Genomic DNA, 19,514 nt, shown 5'->3' with positions numbered 1-19,514 from the left:
TTCCTTTGACCCAGCAACAAACAAGTCGAAGTGGCAACGTTGAGGGATGTGGAGCTGAAATAGCGGGCAACCATGGGGGGAATTTGCAGAGGCATATCCAAAGATGGCACCCGGACCTGTTGAACAAGTCTTCTACTGACACCGCACAAAAAAGACCCGGCACAGGTCAAAGTACTCTAGATGCAGTTGTTGTTAAGAAGCCAAAATTGCTCGATGTACCCATTACATCCGAGGCCCTAGTAGATGCGTGTATGGAGCTCGTCACAGTGAACGGCAGACCATTTTCCTTAATGGAGGACAGTGGCTTTAGAAAGACAATAGACCCACTATAACAAGCAATCGGAAATGGTTTCGCAATTAATTCAGCCAACATTCGTGAGAAGGTAACAACACTCGCCGACAGTGAAAGGAGAAAACTGATGGATGAGCTTAGTGGCAGGTTTATCCAGCGCCACTTGTAGGGATCGCTCTGTTTTGGGGATTAACGTGCAATATACAGCTGGGGAAAACATTGTGTTACAGACGCTGGCTGTTCGAGAATTGTGTGAAAGACACACGGCCTCCTACATATCCTCTGTGGTACAGGAGGTACTGGCAGAGTATAAAATCAGCCTGAAGCAGGTGTACTCGATCACTGCGGACAACGGTGCCAACATGAAAAAAGCAGTGCAAGTATTGTCCGACCTGCAAGCGACAGGCCACGATGAGGAGAAGACCAACGATGCGGACACAAGCTGACGACATGGAAAAAGAACCTGATATTGAAATCGATTCTGTTGTTTAGAGGCAGGTGTTGCGAAGTGTGCGTTGTTCAGCACACACTTTACAGTTAGCAGTAGACGATGCATTGAAAGAGAAAGGGGTGTCTAACATCGGTAAAGCACGCCGTGTTGCTAAAAAGTTGCACACTCCAAACGTTGTGGCTGTTATCAAAAGAATGGGCCACAGTTGACTGCCCAACGCGCTGGCATTCCACGCACGATATGCTGGAGCAACTCTGCAAGCTCAGATCATTTTGTGATGACATGTCGCCTACAGTTAATGAGCTGCATTTAAGTGAATCCGAGTGGCAGGCCATTTCAAATCTAGTCAATGTGCTGAAACTTGCAAAAATTACAACTAAATGCATCCAATCAGAACAGCTTACTGCAGGTGACTTTTACAGCCTGTGACTGAAGTGTGTGTGAGATACCGACAAAATTGACAGCCCCTTTGCCAAACGACTGGTCCAGTGCATGAAAGCACGTCAGCACACAGTTTGAAAATGATGCATTTGTGGCTGCTGTATTTGTTGATCCTAGTTATAGGCTATTTTTGACAGATAATCAGGCTGAGATGGCGAAATTACACCTGTGCCGCACTTGGGACATGATCCAAAACCTGTCTGCCGCCCCAAACACAGACAGTGTAGCTGAGCGTTCATCATCTTCATCTGAAGATGACAATGAAATTGAGAAGCTGCTGGTGGCTAAAGAAAGAGAAACCACTGTCGTACAAAAGGGCCGAGTTCCCATTGTATCAGTGTTCCAGAGAAGTGTGTTTAAAGCGCACCGAGAACATCCTTCGTTACTGGGCATCCATGGCTTTCAAATGCAGATATGCACAAACTCGCAACGTCTGTCATAGCGCTCCCCGTGACCCAAGTCAGCGTGGAGCGTGCATTTTCATCTTTGAAGTTTATTCTTTCTCCGCTTAGGTCGTCCCTGAATGACAAAATTCTGGAGGATATCCTTTTCATCCGCTTGAATAAACAGTTTGGAATGAAGCTAACCCATTTCCACTTCCATCTTTCTTGGTTAATTTTTAATGGGTACTATAGCATGGGAACACCAGGTGGCGGTGTAGCCTATATTTTTTTTTTAAGTTTTTGTTGCCTACTAAACGTGAGCCACTTTTGTTACCTACTTTGATAAATGTTAGCATGTTTGTTGATTAACAATACCTGATGGATATGGGCAAGGAATTGCATTTTATTGGCCTATTAGTAGACCTATGTTAAAAAAAAACATTACGGTATGAATATTGAATGGCCTGTTTTTTTTTTTCCCCTCCTTTCCTTGCCTACTGTGAATGGTCACAACCAGGTTTTAAGTTGGTGTAGCAAATGCCTAAGAATTTAAAGAAATGACCTGATGACTGAATGGACTGAGGGATTTTGTGCTTGCCCATCGAGTGGCATAGCCACATGACTTTATAATGTCGTTGACGTTTGTGTTGACAATCCTTCGGTTAACAATAAACACATTTGAAATAATTGTTTTGAATTATGTCTAATTTAATGAAGGTTGTAATAGAATTTGTCAAATTTGGCTTAAGCTGGATGAGACAGAGGCATAATTTTATAGCCATTTGTTAAACAGCTGACGGAACGTAACTTTTTTTGTTCTAACCGGTTCGGGAACGTCTAATGGTGGAACCCCAAACTGGAAACGTTAAAATTGTTTCTGTTCGGAACGAACCAACTGGAAAAAAAATCCGGTTCAAAGCCCTGGTCAAAACTTTCAAAAAGATTTTATTTAATGTGGAAGAACTTTGCATTGACATCTGTAAATAATTCACAAGTCCACCCGCCACTGACCCAAGTTTAATATTCCTTTCTACATTACTCATATATATATATACACACACATGCACTCGAAGGAGTAACACTGTGTAGCAATACTTTAAGTACTTGAAAATGTTTTTAAAACCAGCTGGGAGAAAGTTTGTTCCAAACTGATATCCAGGCACCTGTTACCTCCTTTCCTATCTCCATATCTGTTGTGACAGTTTTTTGTGTTCAGTGTGAGTGAGGATTTTGGGGGGGGGGGTACACTGTACTGTACTGACAACTGTATGTGTGAGAAACTAGAGCAGGACATCAGGTAAACTATGCACTGAGAATATTTAAACGCATGCTGTGGCTGAAGATCCTATTCTCTGGACATTTGTTAGAATTGTATTTGTACTTTATGGACACTGTAGTGCTGATTAAAAGCCCCCCAGCGAAGAAGATTATCATAACTGAAGATACTGTGGGAAATCCAACAACTTTTTTTTTTTTTTTTTACACCAGCTAAAAATGTTCTGCAGCCACACCCACATCACCTACCTTTAAAATAAAACACCAGCATCACAGACATTCTGTGCAAACATAATAAAGGACAAACAGAATAACAAACTGCTCCCAGCGTCTGTTCTCTAATAAGATTTATTCTATTTAATTAAAAAAAAAAAAAACAACCAACGTGCAACCCTTAAGAATGTAGAAAAGCAAAGAGCACAACAATCAAAAAACCAGGCTGACAAAAACCAGCAAGCTCAAGAAAAAACAGAAAATGCCAATTTTAAGTATTTGTACTTCCAAACAAAGATGACTAACGGTGTAAAATTTCAACAGAACTATCAACCCCTTCTTGTCAAACATCTACTTGTTTGCAGCAGGGTTTACATTTTAGATTGGGATGGGTGCTTCGCTTCACAACAGACAAACCTAAGGAGCAGGACGGCGTGCTCAGTCGCTGACGTCCATGTCCTCTTCGCGGTGGTCATCAGCACCATTAACTTTGACCTGCTTTGCAGGCCGCGCCGTACTGTTGTTACCCTCTACTGACTGCGGGGACACTGCCGAGTCATCGGAGTACTTCCTGCCGCCTCTCTCTTTCTCACTGTCATAACCCTGTTCTTCTTCATCATAATCCCTGGTGACCTGAAACGAAAAAAAAGAAAGAATGCAACATAAGACACAAACCATCCTCAGATCTGTTTGCTTCAAACTACAGAAAGTTCCATTTCCAACCTTCACGTCTCCTTTCTCGCCATCAGATTTCCTCTCCCGTTCGTCTTTAACCCTCTTTTTCTTGCTGGCCGAACGCTCGCGTTCCTCATGGCCGCTGCGCTCTTTGTCACTCCTGCGGTCCTTCTCCCTCTTCTTCTCCTTCTTGTGTCTGCAGAAACAAAATGCGAACAACTTTCATTAAAACAAATAAAAAAAACAACAAAAAAGGAAACTACTTAGACTCTGCGTTTTAAATAGGTGGGCTCTGAGACCTTCGAGGAGATGGAGACCTAGAGATTCTCCGTTTTGGGGATCGGCTGATGCTGCGACTTCTCCTGCGCCTCCTGCATATCAATGCGGGACACACAACAACAATAAGAATCAGAGTACGGACACGGTGCCTTCAACGAGGATCCGAAATTCACTCACCGGCTCATACTGCGGGACCTCCTGGCCGTGCTGTAGCTTTTAGGGGGCGTTTTAGATCGTCTTTTCCCAAAATCATCTTTCTTTCGATCTCTGTGGATAAATGTGATGCTTCAGTATCTGAGACTGGCTCCGTCACACTTAGAGCTCTACCATAAACTGCCACCCGACCCACCTGGATCTGCTTCGAGACCGTCTGCCCCGGTCTCTCGAACGGGAGCGTCGCCTGCGTGGGGTCTTCGAGCGCCTCCTGCTTCTCGATCTTGAGCGTCGCCGTGATCTGCTCCTGGATCGCCTGCAGTCACAAGGAAACCATGTTGTGCTTTTAATGTGGAAGCAGCAACACCACCCCCCCCCCCCCCCCCCCCAAAAAAAAAAAAAAAAAAATCTACAGTGCCAAGGGCCCTGTGGGTTACCGGCTTAATTGAAACCCAAGGCAAAATTGCCATTTTCAACATAAAACTGGCCGCCATTTCCAAACGAACAAATCTATGCAAATACTTCTGGGACAAGAACAATGTCAATGACCAACTGGGCAGCACAGTCTCATTTGAGGGAGGGCGCTAAAGGGTTAAAATATGACACAGGAATCCTACATCCGGAGACAGCACTTCCCCAGCAGAAACATATAATGCAGCAGATAAGAGAATATTTACAGAGGAATCCTGCAAATGGTGATACAAGCATTAAATTTGGCACAAATGCTCTTTAGAAATTACTCTTTTGAAAAGAAGAAAAAAAAAAGACTGGCCACTTGAATTTTCAATTTACGAAGTTGGAGCAACTTTAACTTTTGACCCCTGTACAAACTGAAATTGACCTTTGTCACCATTCTTCTTGTTTTCACCCCATAACGTTCAGTCACAGATTGTCCAAACTATACCTTTTTGGAATCATTATGATCAGACAAATAATGTGGTGTAGAGTTCAGTTTGATTGGAGCATTTTTAAATTTTGACCCCTGTATAATTCTTCAATTGACCCCTACCTGGCTGCCTATTGAAAATTCCAGTGGGCAGTTGCTCTTTTCAAGAGCCATGTCTAGTGCACGGGTTGTCAAAGTGTGGGAGAGTGAGCCCCCCACCCCCTCAGAGAACAAATGAAATAGCACCCCCCCCCCATACACATACACACAATTTCACCATCTTTGTGTTCATTTTTATGCTTTTACATGTTAAACACATTTTAAATACATTTGTGTTTTTAAAGGAAATGTCTGTGCATTTACACATTTTACAGCCTTTGTAAACATGGGCGCAATTTGGTGGGGGATAGGGGGGACATGTCCCCCCCACCTTTTCAACCAGGGGGGACAGAATATGGTATGTCCCCCCACCACCTTCTGACATATGTGTGTGTACTTGAAACATGCTATGCCAGTCTTATGTGCAAACCATGTCAGAATAGTATCTTGGTTTCTGCAAGTTTGTATTTTTAGCAGCATTGACTTGTTTACACCTGTTTCTTGTTTGTCACATTTGGAATTTTCTGGGACTGCATTTTCCCAGATTTGAAACCAAAAATAGTTGCCTCTAGGGACTAGTGTCTACGCATAAGTATCAATGGACCATATGCTAATTTACTAAATTCTGAAAGTTAGAAAAGGAAATCAAAAAGCTATCTGAGACCTCAGAAAGCCCATCTGCAATTATTGTTTGATCTCCAAAATCAGTCTATGCAAGCAAAATTATGTTCAGTATGAGTGTTGTCATTAGTGCCACTTCGAAAATTAAATTCATGATAAGTAATTTATCCTAAACTTATGATCTGTTTTTTCAAACTTATGCAAAAACAAATCTTGAGAAAAAAAATACAGTATGCGATAGTTAATAATTATTAAGAGCCTGTTCTTTCATATTTATGAATACATTTTACCACATTGCAGTTGGTTTTTTAATGAAAATTCAAACTATCATTCTTTCTGAGTTCTACACATGTGGTGATACCTTATTTACACCAGGATGTTAATAAAATCAATGCTGGCTATTCTCAGAATAAAGTATTTATATCCATAGTTTCAAATTGCATAAGTCAAATGGTGTCCACTTTATAGTCTTCTCAAAACATTACAATTACTGTTCTGGATGCTCAGAAGGCATCTGAGCTTATCTAGAAACCGTTGGCTTCTGGGGGCCTAAAACAGCCCCCAGACCCCCGGTCTATGGGCCTCGCACTGTCGCCCCAAATTTCTAGTTCTAAATTTTATTTGAGATACTGACAAGCCAAAATGGGGTGGTAGACGGGTTAAACATGTTTTAAAGAACTTTCTATTCTTTCACACATTTTACACCCTTTTCAAACATTTTAAATGTTTTTTAAAAAACTTTTTAGTCATATTTTAAACATTTTTTTAACATTTAAACATTTGTGTGTTTTTAAATGTCTTTGGCATAACACATTTTAGCACAAATAATATTAATTCAACTTTTATACATATTTACTCTATCATCTAGTCTCACCTCTTGTTTAGTGCAAGCAATGAGTCTGGCTCTTTGACATGCACAGGCGGCTGATGTGGAGATGCACGGTGGAGAGGAGTAAATGAAGATCGTTCTCTACTTTCTTTTTTTGGGGGGGTTGCCCCAAACCATCTTCTCACTGGCAGATTTATGCACTAAAAAGAGGTGATGGTCTAGTGGTTAAGGCGCTGGGCTTGAGACTAGAAGATCCTTGGTACAAATCCAAGCCAGACTGGAAAATCACTAAGGGCCCTTGGGCAAGGTCTTTAATCCCCTATTGCTCCTGGTGTGTAGTGAGCGCCTTGTATGGCAGCACCCTAACATCAGGGTGAATGTGAGGCATTATTGTAAAGCACTTTGAGCAGCTGATTCAGATGGAAAAGCGCTATATAAATGCAGTCCATTTACCATTCATCTGCTGCACTAATAGCATTTTCTTTGAGTTTTTGGGCAGATTACATGCAAACAAAGTGAAAATGCAAAGACAAAGTGACGCGGTGTAAAGTGGGCATGTGTTGCAGTCTGTTTATGAACTGGAGCTCAAACATGTTGAGGTGGTTCTGCAGGCGAAAGACTGCAGCTACTCTTGTCAAAGTGTGTAGGCTAAAACATACTGACAACTTCTACCATTTGCCTTGTCTTCACTTCTCCACTGGAAACCCCCCCCCCCCCCCCCCCCACCCCCGAACTTTCCACGACTGCTTCAGTGATTGGAGCCGAAAACAAAACCGTAAACCATCTTTCTGGATGAAGTGCTGCTGTGTTGCACAATGGCAGGCTGTCCCTAAAAGCTGTCAAATACTGCAATATCACGCAATGGTTCAAACAACTGTGCTGCCCCATACTGTGCCCTTGTTTTCAAGAAAATTTAGTCCAAATACCCAATGTGGCTGTTTTCAGCAAAACAATGGCCATTTCCAACATATTATGCTCTTAACAAATTAGGAAAAAAGCCAATTTTAGAGACACTGCAATAAACGGATGACAACTATGACGGACGCCGCACCACAACATAGGGTTGGTGGCCTATCAGCCAGAAACCCAACAACAAAAACAGTGACCCACTGCAGCTGTTATCATCATCACCATGGAGACTACCTGTGTCTTGAGCGTGATCTGGACCGCCTCCTCCTGGACCTGGACCGGGATCGAGAGTGTTTCTTTTTACTCTCTTTACCTACAGAACAGAAGGATATCGCAAAGGTTAAGAGGTTGGATTAAGGTTAGACAAACACAACACCACTAAAATAATACAGAATCTGTTTAACGCCACAAATCAAGTGGAGAGTGACGAACCCTCGGAACTTGAATCAATCTCTGGGTGTTTTGCTCTTGTCAAAACACCCCCCCGGTAATTATTTCTATGGCAGTTTATTTTGTAAAAATAAGATAATTCCCAATTCTCAGCCTAAAATTTAGTCATATGTTCCCCCCTTGAATAGTTTTGAGTATCACAATCACAACTGTGCTGAGTGGTGGTTTGCTTTATTATTTTTTTCTACAGAATCAGACTATGCCCCATTTTAAATGAGACGCAGAATAAATCACAATTGCAAACTTAGATTTTTTTGTTGTGTTTTTCGAGTGGAAGCATTATGGTGCACACTGGTAGTTCGAAGACAGTTGGAAATTCAAAATACAAATTTTCTGAGTTGTCACAATTTTCATTCCTTTAAAAAACAAAACACCTTTCAAACCTGCCATCAGGTTCAAAGGGTTAAAAACAAAGACTTCCACCAACCCTGGTCCTCAGGGAGTGACGACACCTACAGGGTGGGAGGTTAATGTCTGTGAGTGCTTGATTGGCTGAACACACAGAGGGAGACATGAAAAATGTGCAGGTTCAGGAGTCCCTAAGGACCAGGGTTGGGAACCACTGTGGTGGAAGTCACTGCTATGAAAATCCTCTCCGAGTTGCATCCACTCACTTCCAGGTTCAATGGCAGCAGAAATGAGTGACTGGGCTTCTCGTACTCTCTTCATGGCCTCTTCAATTTCTTTATTGCTCGCGTCGGCCTTCAGGCCCACGTTCAGATTCATGGTTGCAGCCAAAGGATTGAGTCTAAACAAAAAGGAAGCAGTTAGGAGACCCAAAATCATTTAAAAAAGGGATTAAAACCCCTTCATTCCAAACTTACTTTGGATCCGTCATGAGCTTAAGGAACTGGTCAGCAGCCTGAACAGAGACAGCAGTCGGTTAATCAAACGCACATCAGCTGGCATGAAATGAATTTCTTAAACCCTCCTCATACCTGAGGATTCATATTTGCTCCCGGGAATCCAAATGCAGCCATTGCATCCATACTGGGACCAAAAGGGTTTCCTCCCATCTGGAATTAAAGCACAACAAGTTTTCACACAAAGCAAGCGGACAGGTTTTCTGATCACATGTCTGAAGCGGTGAGTCTCACAGCTGGGTTGGAGATGGGATTGGGCGTGGGCAGAAGTCCTCCTCCTGGCAGAATTCCTGCGACAGCGTTAGCAGGCGCCAACAGCGACAACGCTTTAGCCTCGTCTGGGATGGAGCCTGCAGGAACAGAATGTGGGCATTAGGACAGGACACCGCCACTGCAAAAATCAACACAGAAGACAACAGTAATCCTCAAATTAAGATCAATGGTTTACCTCACAGCTCTCAGAAGACTTCCCTTAATTTCATTTAATCATTGCAGTGGCAAAACTATTGCTGGAATATATCACACTACTCCAATGAACACTGCCAAGAATATATCACCTGAACGTGTTTTCTAAGTCATGAACCAAACGTTAGCAGGCACAGCTGCTTCTCCAGTTGGGTTGTGCCCTCAATTTTCATATAGACGGTTTACTGAAACAAGCGACTCACGTTGGATGGCTTCGCTACTAAAAATATAACACAGAGAAAAATCGAGATACAGACAACAAAGAAGAGTTTTAGGAATTTGGCAAGAACACTACACATAGCTATCAGTGTCTACTTACCAAGAACACACATCTGAAAAGACACAGTGGTATAAAAACGACAATCACAGGCTCGGTGCCGAGTCTGCAGGACACCGTTCGAGTCATCTTACCTGCCGCAATTAATCAAACTGATGCAAAGACATGGGTTTGATTAATCTGCACTTGTACAGGTCAGTTAAAAAAAAATATTATTTTTAAGTAGTCAATGTATCCCATCAGCTTTTTTATATTAAGCAAAAACCCTCAATCAACCCCCAAAACAATCATTTCACCAAGAGACAACCTAAATACAGACTCACACGCAAACATTAAAAACACACACACACAGTGGAGAGAGAATTTGCTGCAGCACACAAAACTGTTGGATGGTATTTTCAGCAGGGCCTGGTAAACAGGACTGGCTGAGCCAGGAAAAACAACTGCAAAAAACACAACAACAAAAGAAGACCACTGTTAAAGAGCGTAATGAACTGTGCCATATCGCTGGGGTGTGGACATGGAAGTGTAACTACACAATGTGACAGGCATTTGTCTTAATAAAAAAAAACAAAAAAAACAAACAAACAAGCACCCAAACCTTTAAAGTTCCCAAAATGACCTGAGGGTGTTCAGGTGAATCATCAGGTTATTGTGCGCAGAAAAGAATGGGCAGTTCTGGTAAACGGCTGTTTTTCCATCAGTGATTGGCTTCCAAAGCTTTTACAATTCACCAACAGTATTTATGACATTTCATACCACAGAATTTTTTTGAGAACTGTTTTAATGTTGTAACCCATTTAAGGTTAAAAATCACAATAAATAGACAGAACCTGAACCTAGTTGCAACAGTAAATTATTGTATAATGGCCCGTGTCCATATAGCATTTTTTTTTTCTCAGCACAAATGCACTGGAGAGGGCGCTATCACTTCATCACAGCACTTTCTTAGAAAGAAAAAAAAAAAAAAAAAAGCACTGCTCATCTGATTTGTTTTTCCACAATGAACAGCTAACAAGCTTATTATGCATACGGTGATAAAAGCACTCACCCTCAGCACCAACATCGTCTGTCCAATCTGATCCTATAGATGGACTTTTTTTGATCAACATGTCAGCTAAGTGCAGACTGAAACAGCAAAAACACGCTTCTATTTTCCTGGTTTTCTGGGTGACAAGGCTTGCCCCATGTGATCAGTTGCCTGAAAAGGCAACGCAGTGATGACATTCTTTTCTGAAGAGTTCAGAAAACCTCAACTTAAAGCACACAGGGCGGAGTCACGTAATATACACATCACTCTTAAAAAAAAAACAACCACTTTGTACACTTACAGCCAGAAACCCCCTCTAAACCTGAAGATGGAGATGATTGTACTTGCTACTAAATACTGTATTTTGCAGATGCCAATGCCATGGTACTGAAAATGAAGTATTAATCAAAAACACAGCATTTTCTGACCAACAGTGACAAAAAGACTCCAAAAACAAAACAAATCAGAAATGTTGATCACACGACCCATCTGCTTCATGAAAAACCAGAACTCTGGGATTTTTCAACTTTGGCCTGTGTTTCGGATGTTTATTGGTTCCACTTTTCTTTCGGCACAAAAAACGATAAGTGATCCAGTATTGATTTAGAACGCTAAAGCCATTGAGGGCTATAGAGCAATACAAAATAAGTCTAAGGGGTGAGCTAAAAACAAAGTAAACTGCTTCTTGTTGCCACTGAATACGCAAAGATGTCATTAGAAATGTCTGGTAGCATGAAGAGGATTCCTACGGCTGTAAACATGCTTGATTTCCTCAATAAATGTAAAGAAACGGCAGTGGCATTAATGTTATACCACTTGCTAATGCCACTCTCCAATAACTCCATACAAGTCGACTGCCAATGACGGGTCCAGTCTTCCGCTCACAACATGAATGAACGAAAACTGTTTCTCAGTTTTTCGATCAATCCATTGGTGTGTAGCTCAGACCGCCCAATTCAAAATATCAATACCTGTATGTTTTATTGGCGAGTGTTCCAACTACAAAAAAAAAAAAAAAATCACCATTGTCATGATTTCAGATGTAATGTGATGGCATTAACCTCTGGGTCAAAAAAAAAACAACAAAAAACTGAATTGACACAGAAAGGCTGCATAAATCAACATTTTCATACACATAAAAGTGATAAGAAATTGATAAAGGAATGAAACGGAGAAGAAGAAACAATAACGGCACCAATAACTCGCACAAGTTCCCGTCACTACTCAACAAATCACTTTACAGTCTTGGTGGTGAGTGGTGCCACCAAGACGGAAAGAAGACTAAGGTACATATAAGGAGTAATTTCAAAAAGTTTCTTTACATTTGGTGCGGCAAACACTCACACGTTCATCCAGATAGGGATCCTCTCATGCTGACAGACACTTGATGTCACCGGCAATTCAATGATGACAAGAATCACTTAACTGAGAGGGGTTTTTTTTTTAAGTCTACCCTGTAACTTTTCTTATATAGCTGTTTTATCCCCCAAGGGTGTCAGCGTTCTAACTCAATACCGGATAGATTATCCCTGCTTTTGTCTCAAGTGAAAAGATGAACCAAAGCATATATAAAAATGGAACCCAGAGTATAAAAAAAAATAAATCCCAGAGTTCCCTTTAAGCATCAGCAAAGACTGACCCAATGTTGGACTGGTGGCACCACTTATACAGGGATAGACATTACACATATTTGCTGACTTGAGAGGAGTCGTTTATTTTAAATTCTTCTGGCTGATCGTTAAAGGCAGAAAAAAAAAAAAACTGCCCATTCTTATTGAACGTTGCGCAAAACTCGGCATATGCATGTTCATGTAACCAAATGGAACAAAGCCAAACCCTATGAAGTATCAAATTACTGTATTGTTCAGAATATAAAATAACCCTGATTATGAGACAGCTCCCCCCTCAAGATATTGAAAAAAATATATATCAGTTTTTCATAATGAAAATGCTTTTAGGAAATAATGTTCATAAAAACACTTAATGGATCACTGGTTTTAATAGCTTTTATACAAAATGTGTTTCATTTAACACACACTCGCCTTTCAGTTTGCTGAAAATGGCTTTCAGGATCACTGCAAGCTTTTCTCTTACCACTAGTATTTTTAAGACTGTATTCTGGGCTTGTTATCCAACTACACAATCTCATTGCATTTCTTGATTGCTTGAGAGTTGCTTGATGAATTAGCTGTATTTATTAACATGCGTCAGTTTCCATCAAAGCCTTTCAGCGACTGTTATCTTAGACTGGAGCCACTCTGTTCAGCATGATCATTGTATGTCTAAATCATACAGCCACACCCCCTGTCACTTTAACTTTTAGGGGTGGGCCACTTCAGTTCCAGGAGCATGCATCATTAGATTTTTAGCACCACCTATTGTTGTGGAGGTAAGATGATGCCATGTATTTCAGATATAGCCCCCCCCCCGAACCCTTGTTTTATATTCAGAACAATACGGGGGACAGTGCATCCAGAAAGTATTCACCGTGCTTCACTTTTTCCACATTACAGCGTTATTCCAAAATGGAGTAAATTTATTTCCCCCCCCCGCAAAATTCATGAAAAAATTACTTTTCTGCAAATTTAGTAAAAATAAATAAATAAAATAATAATAATTAAAAAAAAAAAAAATCACATGTACATAATTAGTCACACCCTTTCCTCAATACTTTGTTGATGCACCTTTGGCAGCAATTACAGCCTCAAGTCTTATTGAATATGATGCCACAAGATTGGTGCACCTATCTTTGGGCAGTTTTGTCCATTCCTCTTTGCAGCACCTCCCAACTCCATCAGATTGGATGAGGAGCGTCAGTGCACAGCCATTTTCAGATCTCTCCAGACATGTTCAATCAGATTCAGGTCTGGGCTCTGGCTGGGCCACTCAAGGACATTCAGAGTTGTCCTGAAGCCACTCCTTTGTTATCTTGGCTGTGTACTTTGGGTCATTGTCCTGCTGAAAGATGAACAGTCACCCCACACTGAGGTCAAGAGCGCTCTGGAGCAGGTTTTCATCCAGGATGCCTCTGTACATTGCTGCATTCATTTTCCCCTCAATCCTCACTAGTCTCCCAGTTCCTGCTGCTGAAAAACATCCCCACAGCATGATGCTGCCACCACCATGCTTCACTGTAGGGATGGTGCCTGGTTTCCTCCAAACTTGACGCCTGGCATTCACACGAGAGTTCAATCTTTGTCTCATCAGACCAGAGAGTTTTGTTCCTCATGGTCTGAGAGTCCTTCAGGTGCCTTTTGTCAAAGTCCAGGTGGGCTGCCATGTGCCATTTACTAAGGCAGACTTCCGTCTGGCCACTCTACCAAACAAGCATGAATGGTGGATTGTTGCAGAGATGGTTGTCCTTCTAGAAGGTCCTCCTCTCTCCACAAAAGAATGCTGGAGCTCAGAGCGACCATCGGGTTCTTGGTCACCTCCCTGACTAAGGCCCTTCTCCCTCGATCGCTCAGTTTAGACGGGTGACCAGCTCTAGGAAGAGTCTTGGTGGATCTGAACTTCTTCCATTTACAGATGATGGAGGCCACTGTGCTCATTGGGACCTTCAAAGCAGCAGAAATGTTTCTGTGCCCTTCCCCAGATTTGTACCTCGAGACAATCCTGTCTCAGGTCTACAGACAATTCCTTTGACTTCATGCTTGGTTTGTGCTCTGACTGTCAACTGTGGGACCTTATATGTAGACAGGTGTGTGTCTTTCCAAATCATGTCCAATCTGAATTTACCCCAGGTGGACTAAAATAAAGCTGTAAAAACATCTCAAGATGATCAGTGGAAACAGGATGCACCTGAGCTCAATTTTGAGCTTCACAGCAAAGACTGAATACTTATGCACATGTGATTTATTAGTTTTTATTTTTAATAAGTTTGCAAAAATTAAAACAAAAAACTTTCACATTATCATTATGGGCTATTATATATATAATTCTGAGAAGAAAAAAATGAATTTCATAAATTTTGGAATAAAGCTGTAGCATAAAATGTGGAAAAAGTGAAGCACTAGGAGTACTTTCTGGATGCACTGTACTTTGGTCAAAGAAACATGCAAAACCAAAGAATAGGTTATTGTCCAACAAAGGACAAGTGAGAATGTCGATCGCAATGATTTCCAACCACTGCAGCGCTGTGGCTGCATTGTAATACTTATGCAACCAATGAGTTTTCAAGTATGTTGACCTGAACAGGCCCAAAGTATAAAAATATGTGGTCAGGCTGGCATTAGTGTCTACCCCTGCTCATACCTTCAATTAAAATAAATAAATAAAAAACCCTGAAAAGATAAATGTTATAAAAAGAGAAAGAGAAGGCAGAGAGACAACAGAAGACAAAAAAAGAGAGGGTAGGGGCTTGAATGCTTGCTGGCCTTTGCAAATGTCTACAATCCTCTGTTGGCAGGCAGAGGACCACTTTGAGCCATCAACGAGGGGGCTGCTTTTGCCTTCTTCACTACAAAAACCACACATATACAAACACACACACGCACACAAATAACAGAGAGAAGTTTAACAGAGGATAGTCGAATATGGGGGAGAAAAAATGCAAAAGGTTAAAAGTTTACACAACTTCATTTCTGAACTTCGATGGATGGCTGGATTTCAGAACTTTGACGTTGGCCCACAGTGTGGAAAAGATAACCTCAGTCTGTGAAGCTGATGCTAGTGTACCACTAAATGAAGAGTGAGTGACTGTTTATGGCTCAGATCTAGAAATTAAGGTGCATTCTGCATTGGAGTGGTACTACAGACGTGGGACACATTATTTCAGCATACCAATAATCTTTCAGGAGATACAGAGAGCATGGGGGGGTGACAATAACAATGAATTAGCTAATAACTATCTTACAAAATAATGGCGTGATCTGCTAAATCCATTACAAGGACCGATTAAATGGCTTTCTTTAAATAGCCACTGACGCTTCACTTTTCACGAGCCATGCCATTCAATCAACAATGTCCACTCATTCATGGGAGTAACTGGGAAACAAACCTTCAGCAAACGGGACCACAATCAGAGCTCTGTCAACAAACACCGTGTTCGTCAGGTGCTGAGACACACCAACCGATTCGGGCTCCTGGAACTTCACAAAGCAGACCCGTGATGTCACCGGCATAGGAGAGTCACTATTGATGGAGAGAGAGGGAGATATAACAAGGAAAGAAACAACAGGGCTACAACTATTACTTTCAGACTCGATTAAACAATAAGACTGTGTTCAGACTGGAGCTGGCAATCCGGCTAGTTTTTTTTCCCCCAAATCTTATTTTCTATCTGCCTCAATCCACCTCCAAGCCAGATTTGAAAGGGATTTGCCAAGATCAGGATGCAAATGTGGCTTGAATCCAGCTAGCTTGGGTATCATGACATCCCAAACTTCCTCACTAACTTCATGCGCTAACAGTGTCCTCTCCACTGTGGCAGAGTTCAGTGTGGCTTCAACAGAGAGGACAGCAAACAACCTTCCTCTGTGGTGTCTTCTCACCAAGAGAATCCGCCATTGTGTTCCCTTTCATGTGTCTCACACACACCGGCCCAGTACAAACTATGTGTACAAAATAAATGGTCAGTGGAAAATCCGAGGTGGCTCCATAAATAACTTTTTGACAAAAACAGCTTCTAATAACTTCTGATTAATCAGTCACACATAGGAAAACTTTATATTGTTGTGATCAGTGGTAAGATGGAATGTACATTCCATCTTTCACTTCATGAAATATTTGTACCATTGAACTCAAACATTCATTTGTATACTCAACAAAAATATAAACGCAACACTTTTGGTTTTGCTCCCATTTTGTATGAGATGAACTCAAAGATCTAAAACTTTTTCCACATACACAATATCACCATTTCCCTCAAATATTGTTCACAACCCAGTCTAAATCTGTGATAGTGAGCACTTCTCCTTTGCTGAGATAATCAATCAATCAATCAATTTTTTTTTATATAGCGCCAAATCACAACAAACAGTTGCCCCAAGGCGCCTTATATTGTAAGGCAAGGCCATACAATAATTATGTAAATAATAATAATCCATCCCACCTCACAGGTGTGCCATATCAAGATGCTGATTAGACACCATGATTAGTGCACAGGTGTGCCTTAGAGTGTCCACAATAAAAGGCCACTCTGAAAGGTGCAGTTTTGTTTTATTGGGGGGGATACCAGTCAATATCTTGTGTGACCACCATTTGCCTCATGCAGTGCAACATATCTCCTTCGCATAGAGTTGATCAGGTTGTCAATTGTGGCCTGTGGAATGTTGGTCCACTCCTCTTCAATGGCTGTGCGAAGTTGCTGGATATTGGCAGGAACTGGTACACGCTGTCGTATACGCCGGTCCAGAGCATCCCAAACATGCTCAATGGGTGACATGTCCGGTGAGTATGCCGGCCATGCAAGAACTGGGACATTTTCAGCTTCCAAGAATTGTGTACAGATCCTTGCAACATGGGGCCATGCATTATCCTGCTGCAACATGTTCTTGGATGTATGGCACAACAATGGGCCTCAGGATCTCGTCACAGTATCTCTGTGCATTCAAAATGCCATGAATAAAATGCACCCGTGTTCTTCGTCCATAACAGACGCCTACCCATACCATAACCCCACCGCCACCATGGGCCACTCAATCCACAACATTGACATCAGAAAACCACTCACTCACACAAAGCCACACACGCTGTCTGCCAACTGCCCTGGACAGTGTGAACCGGGATTCATCTGTGAAGAGAACACCTCTCCAATGTGTCAAACGCCAGCGAATGTGAGCATTTGCCCACTTAAGTCGGTTACAACGACGAACTGGAGTCAGGTCGAGACCCTGATGAGGACGACAAGCATGCAGATGAGCTTCCCTGAGACGGTTTCTGACAGTTTGTGCAGAAATTCTTTTGTTATACAAACCGATTGTTTCAGCAGCTGTCCGAGTGGCTGGTCTCGGACGATCTTGGAGGTGAACATGCTGGATGTGGAGGTCCTGGGCTGGTGTGGTTACACGTGGTCTGCGGTTGTGAGGCTGGTTGGATGTATTGCCAAATTCTCCGAAATGCCTTTGGAGACGGCTTATGGTAGAGAAATGAACATTCAATACACGAGCAACAGCTCTGGTTGACATTCCTGCTGTCAGCATGCCAATTGCACGCTCCCTCAAATCTTGCAACATCTGTGGCATTGTGCTGTGTGATAAAACTGCACCTTTCAGAGTGGCCTTTTATTGTGGGCAGTCTAAGGCACACCTGTGCACTAATCATGGTGTCTAATCAGCATCTTGATATGGCACACCTGTGAGGTGGGACGGATTATCTCAGCAAAGAAGTGCTCATTATCACAGATTTAGACTGGTTTGTGAACAATATTTGAGGGAAATGGTGATATTGTGTATGTGGAAAAAGTTTTAGATCTTTGAGTTCATCTCATACAAAATGGGAGCAAAACCAAAAGTGTTGCGTTTTTAATTTTGTTGAGTGTATATTATTTGCTGGCAAATCTACTGGCATTAAAATCTTGTACTTGATATTTTGAGATTTACTATTTAAATGTAACATTCGACATATGCATTTGTGTACAATTTGTACATTTTTAACCACATAAAATTAATCGCGGAAAAAAGTATTCTTGTAATCCATTAACTGCAAAATAAATATACATCAATAATATTTAAAAAAAAAAACCTACACTCTTCATAGTAAGTTGCGCTTGTGACAATGGAAATTATCACATTTTTTTCTAAAACGTCTTGAATTAACGTTGGTTAGCATCTAGCATTAATGATGGAAACCAGGATTAGCTTAGCACTGTGGTTAGCATGAGGCCTACAATACCCGTCTCATCGAGCTAGTAAACTTTCAATAAAAATAAAATAAAGCTGTCACTGAACTCACGTTAACCCGACAGTTAATACGCATTTTAGTATTTAATGTGATGAACTCACTCTGGCGGAAAAAGCTTCAGTTCTTCGATGGTTCCCAAAAAACCGAACAACGTCCTCATCTGGTCCGATGTTGTGCTTGGAGACACGTTCGTCACCTGGACCACCTTCGTGTTGTAACTCATCTTTCCGACTTACAATTTAAGACGGATAGCACCAAATTGAACTCGTAAATTTAAACGATGGTTGTTAATTCGTGTGACTGTAATATGTGACTAAACGTTAGCTAGTCAGCCTATTACCGCCAAGTTGGAGATTGGGGATAAGAGAGGCTAATGCTTCTTCTTCTGCTGCTGCTGCTTACAGCTGCGATCGGGTTTGAAATTGTGGTCCATTACCGCCACCTCGTGACCTGGAAGCGCTATTGGGTTACCCAAGACAAAAATAAATAAATTAAAAATCCTTTCTTCCAGCATTAGTCGTCTTCTGCTACTTCACCACTAGATGTCACTAAATCATGCACGCTGTAGTTTTATGGCTCCATTATAATTTCCTCTTGTCAACACAATATAGCAGAAAGTAAGATGTTTGATTTTAACTTGGTCCTTATGATTAAACTGTTTTGTTTTTGTTTGTTTTTTTATATTGAAAATCTGACAGGCCTCTTAGTCCTTTTTCAGGAATTTTCATGGTTATTGCTACGGTCACTTTAGCTACAAGCGACAGTAAGCGACAGAGGCAAAACGATAACTTGTCATTCATTTTCAGTCAGAGCGGGCGTTTTGTAGCAGGAAGAGACAACGGTCGCTCTTTCGCAAGCTAGGTGGGGACAAAATAGACCTGAAGTAGAGGTGGGCGGATCGATCCTAATATCGATAATATCGATGTCAATGCTGGTATTGATATTGAACGATCCTCGTGTAAAAAGATCGATACTCAAGCTTTTTTTCTCTCCCACACGCACTGACTGCTGCGCACGCAAATTCATCAAAGTCTACTCTCTGTTTGTAAGAGCAGCGCTGCGCTGTGTCACACAACACAGA

At 41.5% G+C, this 19,514-nt stretch overlaps 1 protein-coding gene across 3 annotated transcripts; it reads right to left on the bottom strand.

Annotated features, from left to right (window-relative positions):
- Nucleotides 1–3,330: 3,330 nt before the first annotated feature.
- LOC117521661 (serine/arginine-rich splicing factor 11-like) lies at nucleotides 3,331–18,805 on the bottom strand. Of its 3 annotated transcripts, XM_034182986.1 has the most exons (12): nucleotides 18,535–18,656; nucleotides 15,591–15,724; nucleotides 9,054–9,169; nucleotides 8,895–8,972; nucleotides 8,781–8,818; nucleotides 8,571–8,704; nucleotides 7,741–7,819; nucleotides 4,359–4,478; nucleotides 4,187–4,276; nucleotides 4,030–4,101; nucleotides 3,779–3,926; nucleotides 3,331–3,688 (listed from the first exon to the last, which is right to left on the bottom strand). In XM_034182986.1, exons 1-12 carry the CDS (start codon nucleotides 18,654–18,656, stop codon nucleotides 3,494–3,496), a joined length of 1,326 nt encoding a protein of 441 aa, XP_034038877.1. In that variant the 3' UTR covers nucleotides 3,331–3,493. The 3 variants fall into 3 exon arrangements, with proteins under 3 accessions (XP_034038877.1, XP_034038878.1, XP_034038879.1); XM_034182987.1 differs by lacking the exon at nucleotides 4,359–4,478 and having other exon boundaries at nucleotides 18,535–18,805; XM_034182988.1 differs by lacking the exons at nucleotides 15,591–15,724; nucleotides 18,535–18,656 and adding an exon at nucleotides 9,377–9,785.
- Nucleotides 18,806–19,514: the final 709 nt, after the last annotated feature.

This window comes from Thalassophryne amazonica, chromosome 12, assembly GCF_902500255.1.
Source record: "Thalassophryne amazonica chromosome 12, fThaAma1.1, whole genome shotgun sequence".
NCBI lineage: Eukaryota > Metazoa > Chordata > Actinopteri > Batrachoidiformes > Batrachoididae > Thalassophryne > Thalassophryne amazonica.
This window is presented reverse-complemented; position numbering and strand designations above follow the sequence as displayed.

Coding starts and splice junctions, on each gene's coding strand:
- LOC117521661 (XM_034182986.1), bottom strand. CDS start 18,656: ATGAGTTACAACACGAAGGTGGTCCAGGTGACGAACGTGTCTCCAAGC. Junction 8,819..8,894: donor GAGCAAATATGAATCCTCAG/GTATGAGGAGGG, acceptor GTCTCTGTTCAG/GCTGCTGACCAGTTCCTTAA. Junction 3,689..3,778: donor GCGAGAAAGGAGACGTGAAG/GTTGGAAATGGA, acceptor TTTTCGTTTCAG/GTCACCAGGGATTATGATGA.